The sequence below is a fragment of the Geospiza fortis genome, unplaced genomic scaffold (assembly GCF_000277835.1).
Source record: "Geospiza fortis unplaced genomic scaffold, GeoFor_1.0 scaffold167, whole genome shotgun sequence".
Taxonomy (NCBI): domain Eukaryota; kingdom Metazoa; phylum Chordata; class Aves; order Passeriformes; family Thraupidae; genus Geospiza; species Geospiza fortis.
The window spans coordinates 4,594,591-4,610,152 of record NW_005054355.1 but is presented as its reverse complement, the minus strand read 5'-3'; the positions used below and the strand labels follow the sequence as shown (position 1 = coordinate 4,610,152).

Below are 15,562 nucleotides of genomic sequence, written 5' to 3'. Positions count from 1 at the left end.
GAACATAAGGCTGAGTTTTTTTGGGGGGGAGCGGGAGGGAGATGCACAGGTTTGGTTAGTTTGGTTTTTTTAGCATTTTGCTTTCTGATAACTGCAATGTTTTTGCTGTTGCTATACCATTTGAAAAAACCTCACAGGGATGTTTTTAAGCTCTTGCTTACAGGGCAAGTTGCCAGACTTGAGAAATTGAGCAATGTGCAGGAGAGAAAAAGGGAAATGCTAAAACTTGGGGAGCTTGCAAAATAGAAACCATTCAGTCAGCATTATGGTTCTTGGAGCTAACCATATCTTTGTCTACTGTATTTAATAGAGAAATGTTGTTATTTCTTCAGGGTTAAAATTTCATGCTCATAGCATATATCAATGTACATGTTTGTGTTTTCCCTTAGGCAACAAAAAGACTTTTCACTGCTGCCTTTGCAATTTTATGCTGGTTTACAAAAATAAAAAAGCAAAGCCATTAACTCTTTCCTCATGTACAATGAACGCTTCTGTGTAGTCCAGATTTAAATTGTGTGCAACATAGTATTTCATGGCTGAGGAAGATGCCATCTTGAACTTAAGACCTATACTGAAAATGAAAAGCAGCTTAGAAAATAATTTGCCAAAATTTTTCAGGGATAGAATTCCCTAATCAAGAAAAAAATTACTGATTTATTCATGTACATCAGTTTTGGGCAATTACAGAATAAACTGTTGGCTCTTTGAGGGATGGCATAAAAGTCCCCCTTTCCCTCCTATCCTTTTTCATTCAGTGTGGAAAGCTTAAGAAGGAAAGGAAACACATTGTTCAGCTTGATTTTCTTCTGAACTTTTCATTTTGGCATTCAGACAGCATCAATTTGAAGTACAGTTTTATTAGTGTTTATAGTAGCAAGCTGTGTTAGTCTTGTGAACCTTCACTATCTAGTCTTTCTCTGGGTTCCACCTCTAATCAGTGATGAGAGACATTGCTGCAAAATGCAGTTTAAATCAGAAAGCATAAGCCTGTGAGAGTGGTACAAACAGTGAATGCAGGTGCTCCCTCTCCTTCTTGGTGTGCGCACATACACCCCCACATGCCCCTGCCCACCCACCTACCTCCCACCCCACCTGTTAACTGCAAAGGGATAAAATTGTACCATAATGAGATATCCAAAGCTTATTGGTTAAGAATTCCCACACCACTTGAAAGTGTGTGCTAGCAGCATTTCCAGAGGTTATTCAAGATTTGAAATTAAAAAAAGAAAAGTCAATTTACACAGAGCCTCCGGCACAAACAGGGTTTCAGTCATACATGTGATACAAGGGTAATGCAAAAGTGGAGGCTGGCTGCCATAATGTTGGAGAAAAACCAGTAAGTTAGATAACCCATGCTCTCTTTTTGTCAACAATCACAAGCTTAAGGGCATTTTCTATTGCCCACGTCATTGGCCTTTCCCTTTGTTACTCAACTATGTTAGTAAATAGAGAAATCTAGACAGACTGCACTTACAAACCTGAGATTAGAAACAGTAAGCAAGTTGTAATTAATAAAGATTTTATATGGCAAGTGAGAATAAAAGAAAAACAGGCGAAAAACCAAGCAACCATTAAGTCTTATGGTGTTGGCAGATCACATGATCTCTGCTTTCATTCCAATCAGTTTATCAAGTTACTGTTAATACTGTAAGGGTCAGTGTCATACTGAGCACATGTGGTGCTATACTAAGCCAAGCTGGCTGTTAGCAGGGAGGGTAATGATATTTTAACATAGGGAACACTCACACAGCTCTGGTGTGGGTATTAGTGAAACTTAGGTGTTCAAAGGACTGAGAATATTGAGGTTTCATCAATATTCTCAGATGGTAAAGAGATGGAAAATGGATAGACGTTTGTCTAGAAATACTTATTGATCCATCTATTGTGAATTAGATGCAACAGATTTCTGAGGTGAAACAAAGCAACAAATTTCTAGGTGAAATAAAGCATAGTTGCCACTTTTTTTACCCCAGTAAACTTCACATCTTTTCCAGCAGAAGTATGGCTGCAGGAAATGAATGTTAAAGGTGTTGGGAGGCTAGCATGTATATTTTTATGGAAAAGCAAGAACTCAGGTTGCTGATGCAAGGAAATAGGCTTCCCATGTGGTCATGGACTGACATCTGAACAATGGTTTAATACTTTATAGTCATAATCTGCATTGACAATTCTGCCTGTTGTGGTCTGGCATTATGTAATTTAATGGTTGTTTTTAACTACAGTTAGGTTTTCCTATGTGCTTAGGAAAGTGGAAAGTAATTCTGAACAACTGTCACCTGTGTGACTTAGAATTCTGATCTAATTGGTTGTCTTTAACACTTTCTTAGGCTGTTGTTGGTTTTCATTTAGCTCCTTGAGGTCTTAGTTTTGTATGCTTTGACGTCAGAAATGTTGCTGGAACTACTGTCCAATTTCAAAGTACAAAATATTAGTGGTAGTTTCCCTATGATGATCCTGTCTCTGTCAGGGGCAGTAAAACCATCTAAGTTTATTGACTGCCAGCAAGTTAGGAAAAAATTGAGAGCTGTCTGAGTAATACTGAAGATCATGGTTAAGTTTAAGTCAGTCTTAGTCTTAAAAGAAGTCTATAAAGAAGCTGCTTTAACCTCAATTGTCTGATTATGTGCCAAATACAAAGATGATACAGTTAATTCTTAAAAGCAAGCTACCCTGGTACTGTTGATTGACAGTGGGGTGAAATAGGATGGCAAAGATTTCTTTTTCAGTTTATTTGCTGTTCTCTTGTTTCAAGGATGCTGCCCTGTAAGCTCTTTTTCATGATGAATTTTGATCAATATTGACTTTGTTTCAGTATCTCAACTCCAAGCACTATAAAAGTTACACAGAGGAAGGTTGCTCTTTGTGTTTAAGGAATTTTAATTCAAAAATGCTTACAAGGAGAGGGGGAAAAAAGTATTTCACAGGTTTCCATTTGGTTTCTCATTTTTTTGGGATTATGTTCAAGTTCAAGGTTCCTCACAAATGTTCTCATCGATAAACTGGACTTAAATTCTGCAACATGGCCCTTGTGTTTCCGTGGCTCTTTCTGCAGCAGACTCAGGTAAATTATAAACCAGAAGATTTTAGTTAATCAAGTTTGAAAATAATATTCTAATCAGTGCAGTATTCTTTGTGATGATTTGATATAAAAGTAAAATTTCTTAATTTCTTTAAATTCTTAAATCAGTTGCAGACCTTAGTTATGATTGTGCATTGCCTTTGAGTGGTGCTCTTGGTTGCTGACACCTAGGAAATAGTTGCAGCTCTTACAGAGCCATGTTGTGTGTAATAGTACAGGAAAAGTATGTGCTTTGGTGTAGAAGGTGTAAACTGCCTGTTATGCCATTTTGGGAGTGACAATAAATGTTCTCATATACATGCTGTAATGTAGCATGTCCAGTTCTTGTTCTAGGTTGTCGGGGTATTTGATGTGTCACTTTTCAAGTCCAAATGAATTTTTGTTTTTTGTATGACTTAAAATTCAGTGATTATGGAGACAGTCAGAATGTTCCTGTATCTTAATAAGGAATCAACTTCCAGCACTTCTTTCCAAAAGAGAGTAGATTAATAGGAGTCAGGTAATCAGATTGTTATCATTTTGGTTTTCTTGGCAAAAATCTTCCAGTGTGTGTATCCTGTTTCTTTTTTGAGTCTGGAATTTACTTTCATCACCTCATTTTGTTTGTTGACCATATTGAAGTGTTGTGTTTGTCCCTGAATTTCAATATCGCATTTGTTAACAACCATCAGGTTGTTTGAAAGGTAAATAATTTCTGTAAGTGGACAGAGTCTCCTAACTGGATATTTCTGGAATGCAGTCAAGAATATAAAATTTGTGGTGGGCTTCAAAGGCAATTAAAACTTGAGAGGTTTTGCTCTCCCTTCATTGCAGTTCCGCAGTTTGCTGCTGTGGCTGCTGCTGTCAATGAGAGAACTTTGTGAATCCTGTTTATATCAGTTTTAGTCTTTGCAGATTCTGTTTAAACTTCAGTCATAAAATCATTGGGGTTGGTAAAGATCCTTAAGATCATAGAATCCAACCATGAACTGCCAAGTCCACCAATAAGTAATATCCCTGTGTACCACATGTACACAGCTCTGCACACCACAAGGATGGTGACTCAGTCATGTCCTGGGTAGCCTGTTATAATGCTTGATAACCCTTTCTGATAAAGAGATGTTTCCTTATACTCTTCCTGGCAAAAAACACTTCCTGGGAAAACTTGAAGCCTTTTCCTCTTGTCCCATCTCTTGTTACTTGGGAGAAGAGGCTGACCCCCACCTGGCTACAGCCTCCTTTCAGGGTGTTGTATAGAGTGATAGGGTCACCCCTGAGCCTCCTTTTCTCCAAGCTAAACAACCCCAGCTCCCTCAGCCTCTTCTCTGTCCCAGGAAACTGTGTGCTGCTTCTATTATCTAAATTTCGTAAATACTTGAACAGTAATTTATGATAGTCTCTAGCAGTTACTTTCAGCAAAGATTCCTTTTTTTTTTTCTCTGAATTTCAGCTGTGAGACCCACGGGCATTTTTATAATTTTAAATGCACTGTTTCCAGAGACTTGATGCAAATGGATTTTTGCTTTAAAGGGGGGAATACACAGTTCTAGAGGAATGTGACACACATTCTATAGAGCAGGAGGTACTTAACTGATGCCATTGGTTATGCAAGTGAACAGAAACTACCTTTGTATAGCAGTGAAGTCATCTTGGAGAAACGTAAATTTTGCCAGATACTGTAAGACAGACATTCATTTGTAAAAACTGGGAGGAGGGACAGAGACTGACAAGAACAAAAATAAAAGAGCTAAGGGGAATAATTAATGATAAAAACAACAAATTGAACTTATATGGGTTGAAAATAAAGGATGATATTGAGCAGTAGCTGGTTTTGGTTTGAAAGAAGAGGTTTATCTCTGCAGAAGGTAGATTACTAGGATACTTCAAGAGAAGAAAGGAGGGAAATAATGTTTCAGCTTCTGGATGTAAAGAAAATCCTAAGATAAACAAGTATATAAAAACATTCATGCCATAGGATCTGATATAAAGCCTATCCAAGACAATGTTATATTTTTCATAAATTTAAATGGGTTCTGTGAATTCATAAAGATTTGTAATCACATCTGGAAGTCTGGTAATAAAGGCCTCTTGCATAACTTCCATGATTCTAAATTAACTGTGTGTAAATTGATGTAATTATATCCTTCTTTTGTGTGATTCTTCCATGATTGCCCACTTTATGATCATTTCTCTGTAAAATACTCCCTGTATTTATTGTATTTCCTCTTTCTTGTCAAATAGGTAAGCAACCTGAAGAAAATTTTAAAAGGAATACTGGATTACAACCATGAGGTAAGAACCATTTGAACTAATCTTCATCTGCTTGCCTTTTGAATTATGTATTTTAGTTAACTTCTGGAAGATAAATTGTATTCTGCAGGTTAGGTTCTGACGTTTTCTTGCAAGCCTTTTGGCATATATAGTGATTCATGGCCTGTTCCCTAGTCTTGGCCTTCTTTAAACCTTCTCACCTACTTTATTGAATACTTGGGAGTACCAGTGAAGCCTGATATGTAAATTTTTTTCATGTGAAGAATAGATGGCTTTACTGACTATATTCTAATGATGGACTTTGTGTCCTGTGTACTTTAATGTACCTGAGTCTCATGTTTTTTTCCTTCCTCTTCTGCAACTGAAGTCTGCTCTTGTCCTTATTTTTCTCTTGAGGCGAGTGAAGGAAGAGCATTTCTAGCCTCTCCCCACATTAAGATTTTAAATTAAATATTTTAATTCAGGGGTACTGGACTCAGTCTTTGTCATTCTCTCTTGTTTTGAGCAAACTCAGCACTTAATTACTCCAGAGGAGACAGTATTTTTTTCTTTCAGTGGTGAATCTTCAGCTGAAATATGCTTTCAGTGATATTTGAGACAAATTGATCTGTACAGGTGGCAGCACAAAATCCATAATATGCATGTTCTAGACATTTCTTGTTTCAAAATACTGTCTCCTCATAAATACTACAGAGATTAGGTTATTTGTTAATAAATTGAAGTACTTCAAGAAAATAAATTTAAGTTAATAAATTTAAGTACTTAAAGAAAGAAAAATTTAGTCTTAGGAGGTTGTCTTCAGTAAATGATTAGGTATCCATGTTTAAATAAATGTTGAAACGTGATTATTAAGCAAGCTGGTCATGACTGGGAACACTGAAAAGAAACAGAACAGGTTTTTGTTATGGAAAATAAATATTACTAAGACAAAGTGATGCAAGCTTCTTTTTGGTTGATTAGTATGTATGATTAAGTGTCTGGCATCAAAACTTTACTATTAGGCAAGTTTTGAGCGGATTCAAGCTGATGAATTTCTGTAAAGGTAGTGTAATCTGGATTCTACTAATGAATTCTGCATATGTTTTCCTCAATATTATTCCTTCCCCCACAACAAAAATATATGTATATGCATTTTACCTGATGTAGTTAAAAGCATTTGAAAAATGTGTATAATACTAATACTGTTTACCCTCAAAAATTCAGATACTTTTATTGCATTCAGAAGAGCAATCAGTCAAACTGCTACATTTGCTGTTATTGTCAGTTAAAGTATAGAAGAACAAGAAGCCTGAGTAACTGACTGTAGCTTTCATGCTTTGTTCTGGCTCAGTTAATGTTGCTGCAGACCTCTGCTGCTCTGGAACTAAAACTTTTAATTTTTTTGTAAATGTATAAATCTTTTGTCTTTTCAAAATGGGTTAAATGCTCTTTTTAATCTCAAGATAGTTATTATAGGGTCTATCCTTCATTTTCATATTTCTTTCGGGGCTTTTGATGGACTTTTTTTGGTTCTTTTTCTTTAAATTAATTTTTTTCCCTTGTTTATTTCAAACTCTGTTCTCACCTTCACATCCTTGGCTTCTTCCTAGTACCTACCAATTTGCCTTTTCCTTTCAGCTTTCCTCAACAGGAGTTTTATTGTCAGTGACTGTGAAGTCACTGTAGTGTTGTTAACTTCAACCCAGCATTGCATTTGAAAGAAATTCAGGAACTACAGATCAATATATAAATGCATACCAGAATCAAAACACATTGTATTTTCTGTTAATGCAGTCTGTGTATGGTGGTAATATTTTCCATTGTGTTTGATGTATTCACAGAATTCTTTTGACCTAAAGTATTTTCCAACAAGAGTGAATCTGTGTCCTTTAAAGTATGTGGAGATTTTTAGTAGTGTTGAAGTTAATTCTTTGAGAAAACTGCTTAAAAATCCTACCATTCCACAACACAAAACAAACTGTACATAATCAGAATGAAGCCAGAACACTTCAACAAAACCCAACGCTACTAAACTTTACAGTAGCTTGATTTTTTGTATTCCTCCTATATGCTATGTTTTTATAAATGCCTTAACCTGATTTCTGTTTTTCTTGGGTGTTGCACAAAAAAAGAGCATGCAGCAAACGCATGACTGATTCCCTCTATATAGTCATTGTTTCCTTATTGCACCCTGTTTAAGAAGTTACAGTTTCTTTTTATCTGCAATTAATGTGTCAATGATGTGTTTAATTCCACATTTCATATTCATATTTTCAACCCTCTGTTCAGTAAAGAGCAATTTAGCAGAATTGTCTAGTTCCTTCTACTGCCAATCATTAATCCTTAATGATCTTTAATGATAAATCAGATAACACTAATAGCGAGTCATGCGGGCTTTTGTTTTGCAGGGTTTTTTCTTTCTTTCTGCATGTGGGCTGTTTAATTACATATCATTGTATTGCTACCTCAGATTCTCTTCCATGGAGCAGCTTTCTTAGCTGTAAGACTTGCCAGATATCCTTAAATTTACTAGAAGTGTGAGGTCTAGTTATCTGAGTTTTTTGCCATGTTGTATTTGGCACCTGTCAGTGTTAGATATATGTATTGTATGGGTGAAACATTTAATGTTTCAACATCTAATTCTTTAAGAAAGAATCTTGCTAAGTGTTTATCTAGTAGTTGCTTGTGAGTTGAGAGAGTCATGTTTATCTTTTCCCAAATATTATTTGTATCAAACAGTATGATTTTGTAGTGAGATGTTATGTTAAGCAATTTGGTTTGTTTTGAAGGTGTATTGAAAACTATAGTAAAGTAAGAATGAATTACTGTTGTTGATTATGAATCATCTTTGTATTAAATAAATTGATTTGTATATGTGCAGCGATACAGCCATGTATGTACCTTGTCTTTGTGCAGATTCTAGGGCAACAGATAAATGACTTCACCCTTCCTGATGTTAACCTGATTGGAGAACATGCTGATGCTGCGGAACTTGGGAGAATGCTTCAACTTATTTTGGGATGTGCTGTGAATTGTGAACAGAAGCAAGGTAATACATTTTGGAAACATGTTTTCTGGGTTATTGTGCAACTATTATGGAGAAAAATTATATTTCTTGGATTTCTGTCAGAAACAGATTTTTTTTAATAATAATAATGACATTAGTTTGTTGTACAGATAGTGACTGTTTTTTGGTGTAAGCTTTACTGCTTTTGGAGACTCAAACTGGAATTGAATTTACTTCCAAGGTACATATTTTCAGTTTTGGTTTGCTAAGCTGAAAAATCAGTCTACAAAGAAAAAAAATTCTTGGGTACACCTTTTAACCATTTATGAGGTAGATCAGGATAGTTAAGAATGGAAAAATGTGATTATTACATTATTCAGCATAACTCTTGATTGCAGAGATGCATTCCAGACGTCATTTTACTACATGGCCAAAAGCCATCAGTATTATTGGTCCTTGGTCTGACGAAATGTCTGATGTGAACTGGGTTTCTGTAGTTTCTAAGATGTGTCTATGGGGTTGACACATAGGGAAAAATAATGCTGGCAACCATGCCCTTTTGGGCAACAGCTGAAGATGGAGCACAATAAGGTCATCCAAAAAGTCACTTCAGGCCAATTGCCAGACAGTTGAATCCCACTTTAGCTGTCCCTGAAGGAGGCTTCTGTCTGTCTACCCAAGTGGCACTGACTGTAATTCAGACCTGCACAAATACAGTAGAGACCCATTCATCTTTCTTGAGGGTGCCAGAGAGGATGTGATGAACAATGGAGATGTTTGTTAAAGTGTGCTACATCTCATGTTCTAAACTTGCCTTGGGTGTAGGCTGTAGATTGTTACCAAGTTACTTTAAATTACGCTTCATTCAAGCCAGATGAAGGTAACGTAACGGCAAATGCAAACATTTATTCTAAATACTTTAAACAGGAAACGTAGTCATGTGTTGGAAAATAAGGCTTTTTTTACTGTATTTGTGTGACAGTTGCATCAAATAAGTGTGTCCTCTAGATATAGCTCATTTTGTGTTTGATGGCTGCCAGGATTTTAAGCCTTTTGTCTTCCCCATGCTTGGTGCATCTTAACTTTACAGCTAGTTTCCCCTTTTCAGTTTTCCTAGGTGACTAAATCACTTTAGTTTCTCCTTCTGAAATTACTTCTGTTCTCTTAACCAGGAGGTCATCTCCTATTAATCAAAATAGGAGTAGTGTTCTTCCACAAGTGCATAAATAACTCTGGTTTATTAAACCTCCTGTCATCTCTGTTTTATGTAAAATTATCTTCCTTTTGGTGACTATTTTTCATTTTCAAGTGGCGAGTGTATCTTGATCTTGTGTCCCCTTAACTCTTTCAGTCTGGACATTAAAAATGCACATTTGAAATACTAGAACAATCTGTACTTTGAGCAAGGTTCAGCATGAGCAAATTACCCAGTTGAAGGTGACTTTATCCCCAGCGTCTTTCTCTTAATCACATCATTAAAAGAATAAAGGAGATGATGTTTGACTAGAAACTGTATTATATTGGGCAAGTAGTTTACTCCTTGACTTAGTCTAAATGTCAGAATTTGTTATTCTGGCTACTGTATTATCTTACAAGGTACCTATTGTGTAGCTCACATATACGCAGAGCTGAGAACTTAAAAAGTGGAGGGGACTTAATTTGTGATGTACTAGAGAAATAAGAACAGACACCAAAAATGAACATGAAAATGCTTTAAAATGAGGATGCTGTAGGAAGGCAGGTTGTTACTGTTACACTTACAGAAAAGGACAACCTATGCATGGATCATGTACTTCAAGAGCCTGAACAGTTTAGGAACAAAGTGAGAAAAGGATAAAAGTAGTTATTTCAGAAGTGTGAGATGCCAGGGGAGGAAAAAAGGTAATCATGTACTTTTTTCATTGTTGTACAGTTCAAATAAGCCTGGATTTGTATCTGAACAGGCTTGTGATAAAATCTTGTTGAATTTGTTGGAGTGGAACTTGACTGGTGCTTATACATTTCAGTGTCATTCATAGCATCTAGTCATTTTGTAGGAAGGATGAAGCTTCTGAACTTACCTTCTATGACTTGAGTTTCAACATTGACATTTCAGAATGCTTTTATTTTCAGAGTACATCCAGACCATAATGATGATGGAAGAATCAGTTCAACATGTTGTCATGACAGCCATTCAGGAGGTATGCTGGGATGCCCACAGTGTGTGAAAGTTCAGTCTTTCATTATTTTACAGCAGTATACTTTTTCCCACTTAGGAAAAATTTTGTTGAAAGTAAAGAAAATAAGGGGCATAGATTTTGCCTTTTAACAGTGAAAAATTTCTTATTTTTCCTTAGAAAAATCTCGCTTTATGTGAAAGAACTCTGGGTGAATGTCCCACTTTTCTTTAAATCTAGAAGACTGAAACTTCTAGATATTTTTGATACTGGGTTCCCTTTCCTTTTCTTTTCCCACCCTGTGAATCCTGAAGTGTACTAGATTGATTTTCTGTGGATAACCAGTTACTGTAGAATTTTGTCAAAATTTCATAAACTTTTTTTTTTTTAATTTAGTAGACAAATGAAAAGAAAGATAATTGGGTGCCAGTATTGTATTGTCAGCTCTAGTGTTATGGCTTGGGTAATGATATGTAAGATGAACATATATGAATAATACAGTAGGCTGGTATGTTTTTACAAGTCAGTGAGTATACTGCAGTCCATTTTGTAGAAGTGCTCTTCTGTGGTAAATTAAAACCCTGGTGTTAGCCACTGAAGTCCCCCTGTGACTTAAAAGAAGTCCAAAGTGTTTATAATAGAAATGCCTAACAGTCTGTAGATGTTTACTGCAGGCCACTACCTAGGGCAGGCCACTAGCTAGGGAAGGCAGGAAACCACTAGTAATCCCATTTATTCTGAACCAGAAGAAGAGAAACTCAATTCCACATTGAGCTTTAGAGCAATTTCTCATCTCTGTAATGTCTGAATAGAGAAAGAAGTATCAGTGAGTTTACAAGATCTCTCCACAGTCATCACTTTGACCAGTGCTGTATCCATGCAGTCATACATTCAGTTGTCTGTGTGCAGACTGCTGGCTGTAACACAGCCGAGAGGACTTTGGAAATGAGCATCAAAAGAGTTGTTATCTAAATCATCTTCTAGTCAGTGCTGCCAAGCACCAGTTGCTGGAGTTTTGGCATATTTTACTTTTTTGTAAGTTTTGTAACTGTAATATACAGTATTTTGGTGGGTTTTTCTAGTGTTTTTGTTAAACCCAAATTGTAGCATCACTGTCTTCTGCACTATCTTGAAATAGAAAAAACTTCTTTCATCTTCCTTCTTTATGTTGAAAATCTATTCGATTTTTATAAAAGTCTCAGTTATTTAATAAAATAGCCCATTCAAGCAGCCCACAGTTCTCAACACTTAATGAGTAAACTTTAAACTTGTTCAGTGTGTGTGCCCTTTTGCTGACATGATGAGTAGAAGTAGGAGGTCATCACAGGGTAAGGGTATGTTCTTCTGGAACAGATTTTTAAAATGCAGTGAATCAAAAATTTTAGCATTCAGCTACTGACACAGTTCTGAGTGATTTTAATGCTACTTTGCAAGCTTAGGAATCTAAGGCATTTCAGGACCAAATCTCAAGTGCTTAATGAAGAGGTGAGAAAGTGTCTCAGACTTTGAGGTACTTGGAGAGCAAGTACCTCTCATTTTTCAATGGACTTGGAGTTTGGAGAGGTCAGCTGGTAGCTAGCAAATATTATTCCAGTTTTCAAGAAGAGAAAGAAGAAAAATGCTGTCAGTTACAGGTCTGTCTCACTTCCGTGCCTGGCAAAATTATGGAGAAGGTTACTCTGGGAGTTAAATCATAACCAGCACAGATTGGTACGGGAAGAGTTTAAAGGGGTGAGACTTCATGGGATTTTGTAAGGAGGCTTTTCTATTTCGTAGAGTCATAGCAGCTCCTAGAATTCAAATGACTTAGAAAAAGCAGTATGTAAGAAATTAGCTATATATGAATATTTGAAAAGTTGGTATATCATCTAATCCAAACATTTTAAAGCATTTGACATTGTGGGTAGTCTTCAACACTTTGTATGTCAGAAGATCTCTTTAGGCTTTACTGATGTATTATGTAATTAATTTTTCTGTTTCAGCTGAGCATGTACAAATTTTTTTGATGCTTCTTTGGTTATTGTAAATCATTTTACTCATGAAAGTATTTCACAAGGCACAGTAGAACAAGTTTTCTCTTTTTTATGAAGAAGCTGATTTTCAATGGAATAAGCAGCATTTTATAGGCTAAATTTTATTCAGTTATTTTTTATTAACCTGTGGTTCTTCATAATTTATTTTCTTCACTTATTTAAATGTTTGAAATATGCCTTGTGCTCCATAAAGGTTTTAGAAATGAAACAATGGTTTTCTGTTAGTTTTTCAGTGTAGTCAATTTGGTCTGGTGTGTTACCACCACTTAGAATCCGAGATGCTAATCTGTAGATGTAGGTATCAAAATGCAAGTTGTGCACAAAATACAAGACTGAATATATTCCTATGTGTAATATAACAGGGTTTTTTTATTTCATTATTTTCAGACTTTTTAAATAACCAAAGAATTTTTTAGAGAAATTATTTTGCCCATTATATATTTCCCTTTCCCGCTTCCCCTTCTGTCATTTTTTCCAAGTCTCTTCCTGCAGTAGCCAAGTTCATTGTTGATGAAGGTGGTAGTAAGTAAACAAATTGTTTGCCTTTACTGTTTAGAACATCTCTAAATTTGATCACTTAGCAGTTCTCTGTGCAGGTCGAGTTGAGTCAGAATAGTGTCAAGAATTGTGTCAAAACTTGCCAAGGGGCGAATAGGAAAAGGTGCATACTGTCTGGGATAACACCAGTGGTGTTACTTACACATTTTGGTTTTGTGCTGTTTTTCCCTCCTCTATTTTTTCCTGGCTGTTTAAAGATTTATCTTGTCTGAAGTAAAATTATTTTTTGAAAAGTTAGGAAATGATATCAAAGTATTTTATTGGGTCTATCAACAGATAGACTGGAGGTAGACTGGGTATCAACTGGAGGAAGAAGAAAGTCCAGCTGCTTTAAAGGATATACAGTGTCAAACATAGCCATGACTCTTAAAAACTAACATAAAGATGTTCTAAGAAAGAAAAAGAACGTGAGTACAGAAGCTAGGTTTTGACATTGCTTTGTGGGCACTTAAGTGAGCTTATACAGTATTATTAACTGTAGAAAAAGCATTTCAGTTAAAGCAAGTGTTTTGGATTTCAAAATCATCAACTAAATAGAGCAACTGTGTTTGCAAAATCATGTGTGGGGGAAAAAAAGCTTTCATAATTCATGTTATTCATGCATGCAGGTTTTGTGATAGTTCTACCCCTTCCCTAATCTTCATGTATCCATGACAACACAGCTTGTTCGTATTTTACAGTGAAAGCAGTTAAAAAGTGAAGGTTTTCATAATATAGGATTAGAAGACCTACAGGTATTATGTAAGATATTATACTGAAACTATGAGTGTGAAAAAACATAGATGTAAAGGATTAACAGGGAATGACAGCTGCTTCTTATAAAACTACACAAATAACTGTTAGAATTGTCATGTTGCAGGTAATTGCACCATTTAAAATCCATACTGACCACTATGCAAAATAAACCAGAAAAAGAGCAAGACTGCAAATGATAGTTGCTCGTTTATTTCACTCTGGGAAGCTCTTAAGCAGGATTTTCTTTCTCCTGTAGAGGCCTAATGCAATCGCTTGAATTTGCAAGTGCATTTTTAATGTTTCCCTTTTTATAATCTCTGCACATCATCCTCCATTAAAGTTATGTGTGAAAATAGGTGACTATACTATATTTACACTAAATTATATATTTGGAGATGAAAGCCAGTTCCAGTGCTGCAAAATTGTGGAGGTAAACCTTTATTTTTGTAGTCTGGTCCCAAAGAAAACTTGCAGATGTGAAGGGAAAATGAGAAGGACACTTCCTCCTGGTTTTTATTCTCTTGACTGATTTGAAATACAAATGAAATAAAGTTTGCCCCTCTAAATTCAAAAGTATTACCATTGATCCATACCTCTCAAGACCACATACTCTAGTATCATGCTTGCAGGTTGCATGTAAAGCTCTGAAATGACATCAGCTTTTCATGAATTTTTTCTGACTGAGCTTTTAAATAAAGGAAATGTATAGAAGAAAACAGTACGGAAATTTGCTTTCAAAATTATTAAAAGTATTGTAAGATTAGTAATAAATAATGCTGAAAAAGCTGATGTTCTGTTGAGCGGGTTACTGATTAAATGGACGTTTTACAACTCTAAATTTCAGTAATACCAGAGAATGCTGATTGACTGGAAACAAAGTCAAGAATATGGAAAATTGGGCAAGCCTCTTGCATTTTTTAGGTGGGTGGAAGCTGTAGTGTGTGTTTCAAATTGATACACCTATCTGTATGAAAGCTGGCCTATCTGTAAATTTCATTTACCTATCTGTAAATGAAATCTTAAAACATTGTATTCAGTAAAAGTTTTATTGAAATTTTAAAAAAATCTGAAAGGGAGAGGAGTTTGGATAGGTGAGTGGAGTTGTGTACTCTATTGGCTGTTCTATTTATGGTAAAGTTTTTATTTCTCAGGGAAAAGATGGAAGCACTCCTTTGCCATGATAGTTCTGCCTTTACATCCCATTTCTTACAGTTGTTTTATTGTTAACTGATAATAATAAGTTGGATTCCTGTTGTTCCTTTTGAGTTACCTAACGATCTCATTCTTTGTCTGATTGTGGTACTGGACACAAAATGATGCCTTAAATTTCGTCTTTCGCTTTTCCACTCTACATACCACAGACCATCCAATTGCAAGGTGCTTTCTATTGCACTGAGTCATGTGAGATACATCTGCACATGTATCTGTGGCTTTTGCCCTTGGTGCCTCTTTCACATTTCCTCATTACGTTCTTAATGTACTTCGTGGAGTGAAATTCACACCTATAATGTGCATTCATGGTACACCCAGAATGTATATCTCCAGTACCTAATCCTACTCCAGATAATGTCCTCTTTTCTGGACATTTCTGCTAAGGGTTTTCAAGGACAGGATGTTTTGGGAAAGGTGGCAAATCTTGTTGAAGAAAATAGGGATTATATTATTAGCCATGGCCTGCCTTACGGCAAGTCGCAGAAAGCAGTGACACCACAGTGGCCTCTAGTGGGCTGTGTGGTCACTTGTATTCCGTCTACTCTAAGTCTTG

General features: G+C 35.9%; 1 protein-coding gene across 3 annotated transcripts in view; it reads left to right on the top strand.

The window, feature by feature from the left end:
• HOOK3 (hook microtubule tethering protein 3) overlaps positions 1 to 15,562 on the top strand; it is a 73,559-nt gene that overhangs the window by 12,625 nt on the left and 45,372 nt on the right. For all 3 annotated transcript variants that reach the window (XM_014308051.1, XM_031059050.1, XM_031059051.1), the window contains exons 3-5: positions 5,300 to 5,350; positions 8,225 to 8,357; positions 10,428 to 10,495. In XM_014308051.1, the coding sequence (XP_014163526.1) occupies positions 5,300 to 5,350; positions 8,225 to 8,357; positions 10,428 to 10,495 (252 nt within the window). The remainder of the gene's footprint in view (positions 1 to 5,299; positions 5,351 to 8,224; positions 8,358 to 10,427; positions 10,496 to 15,562) is intronic.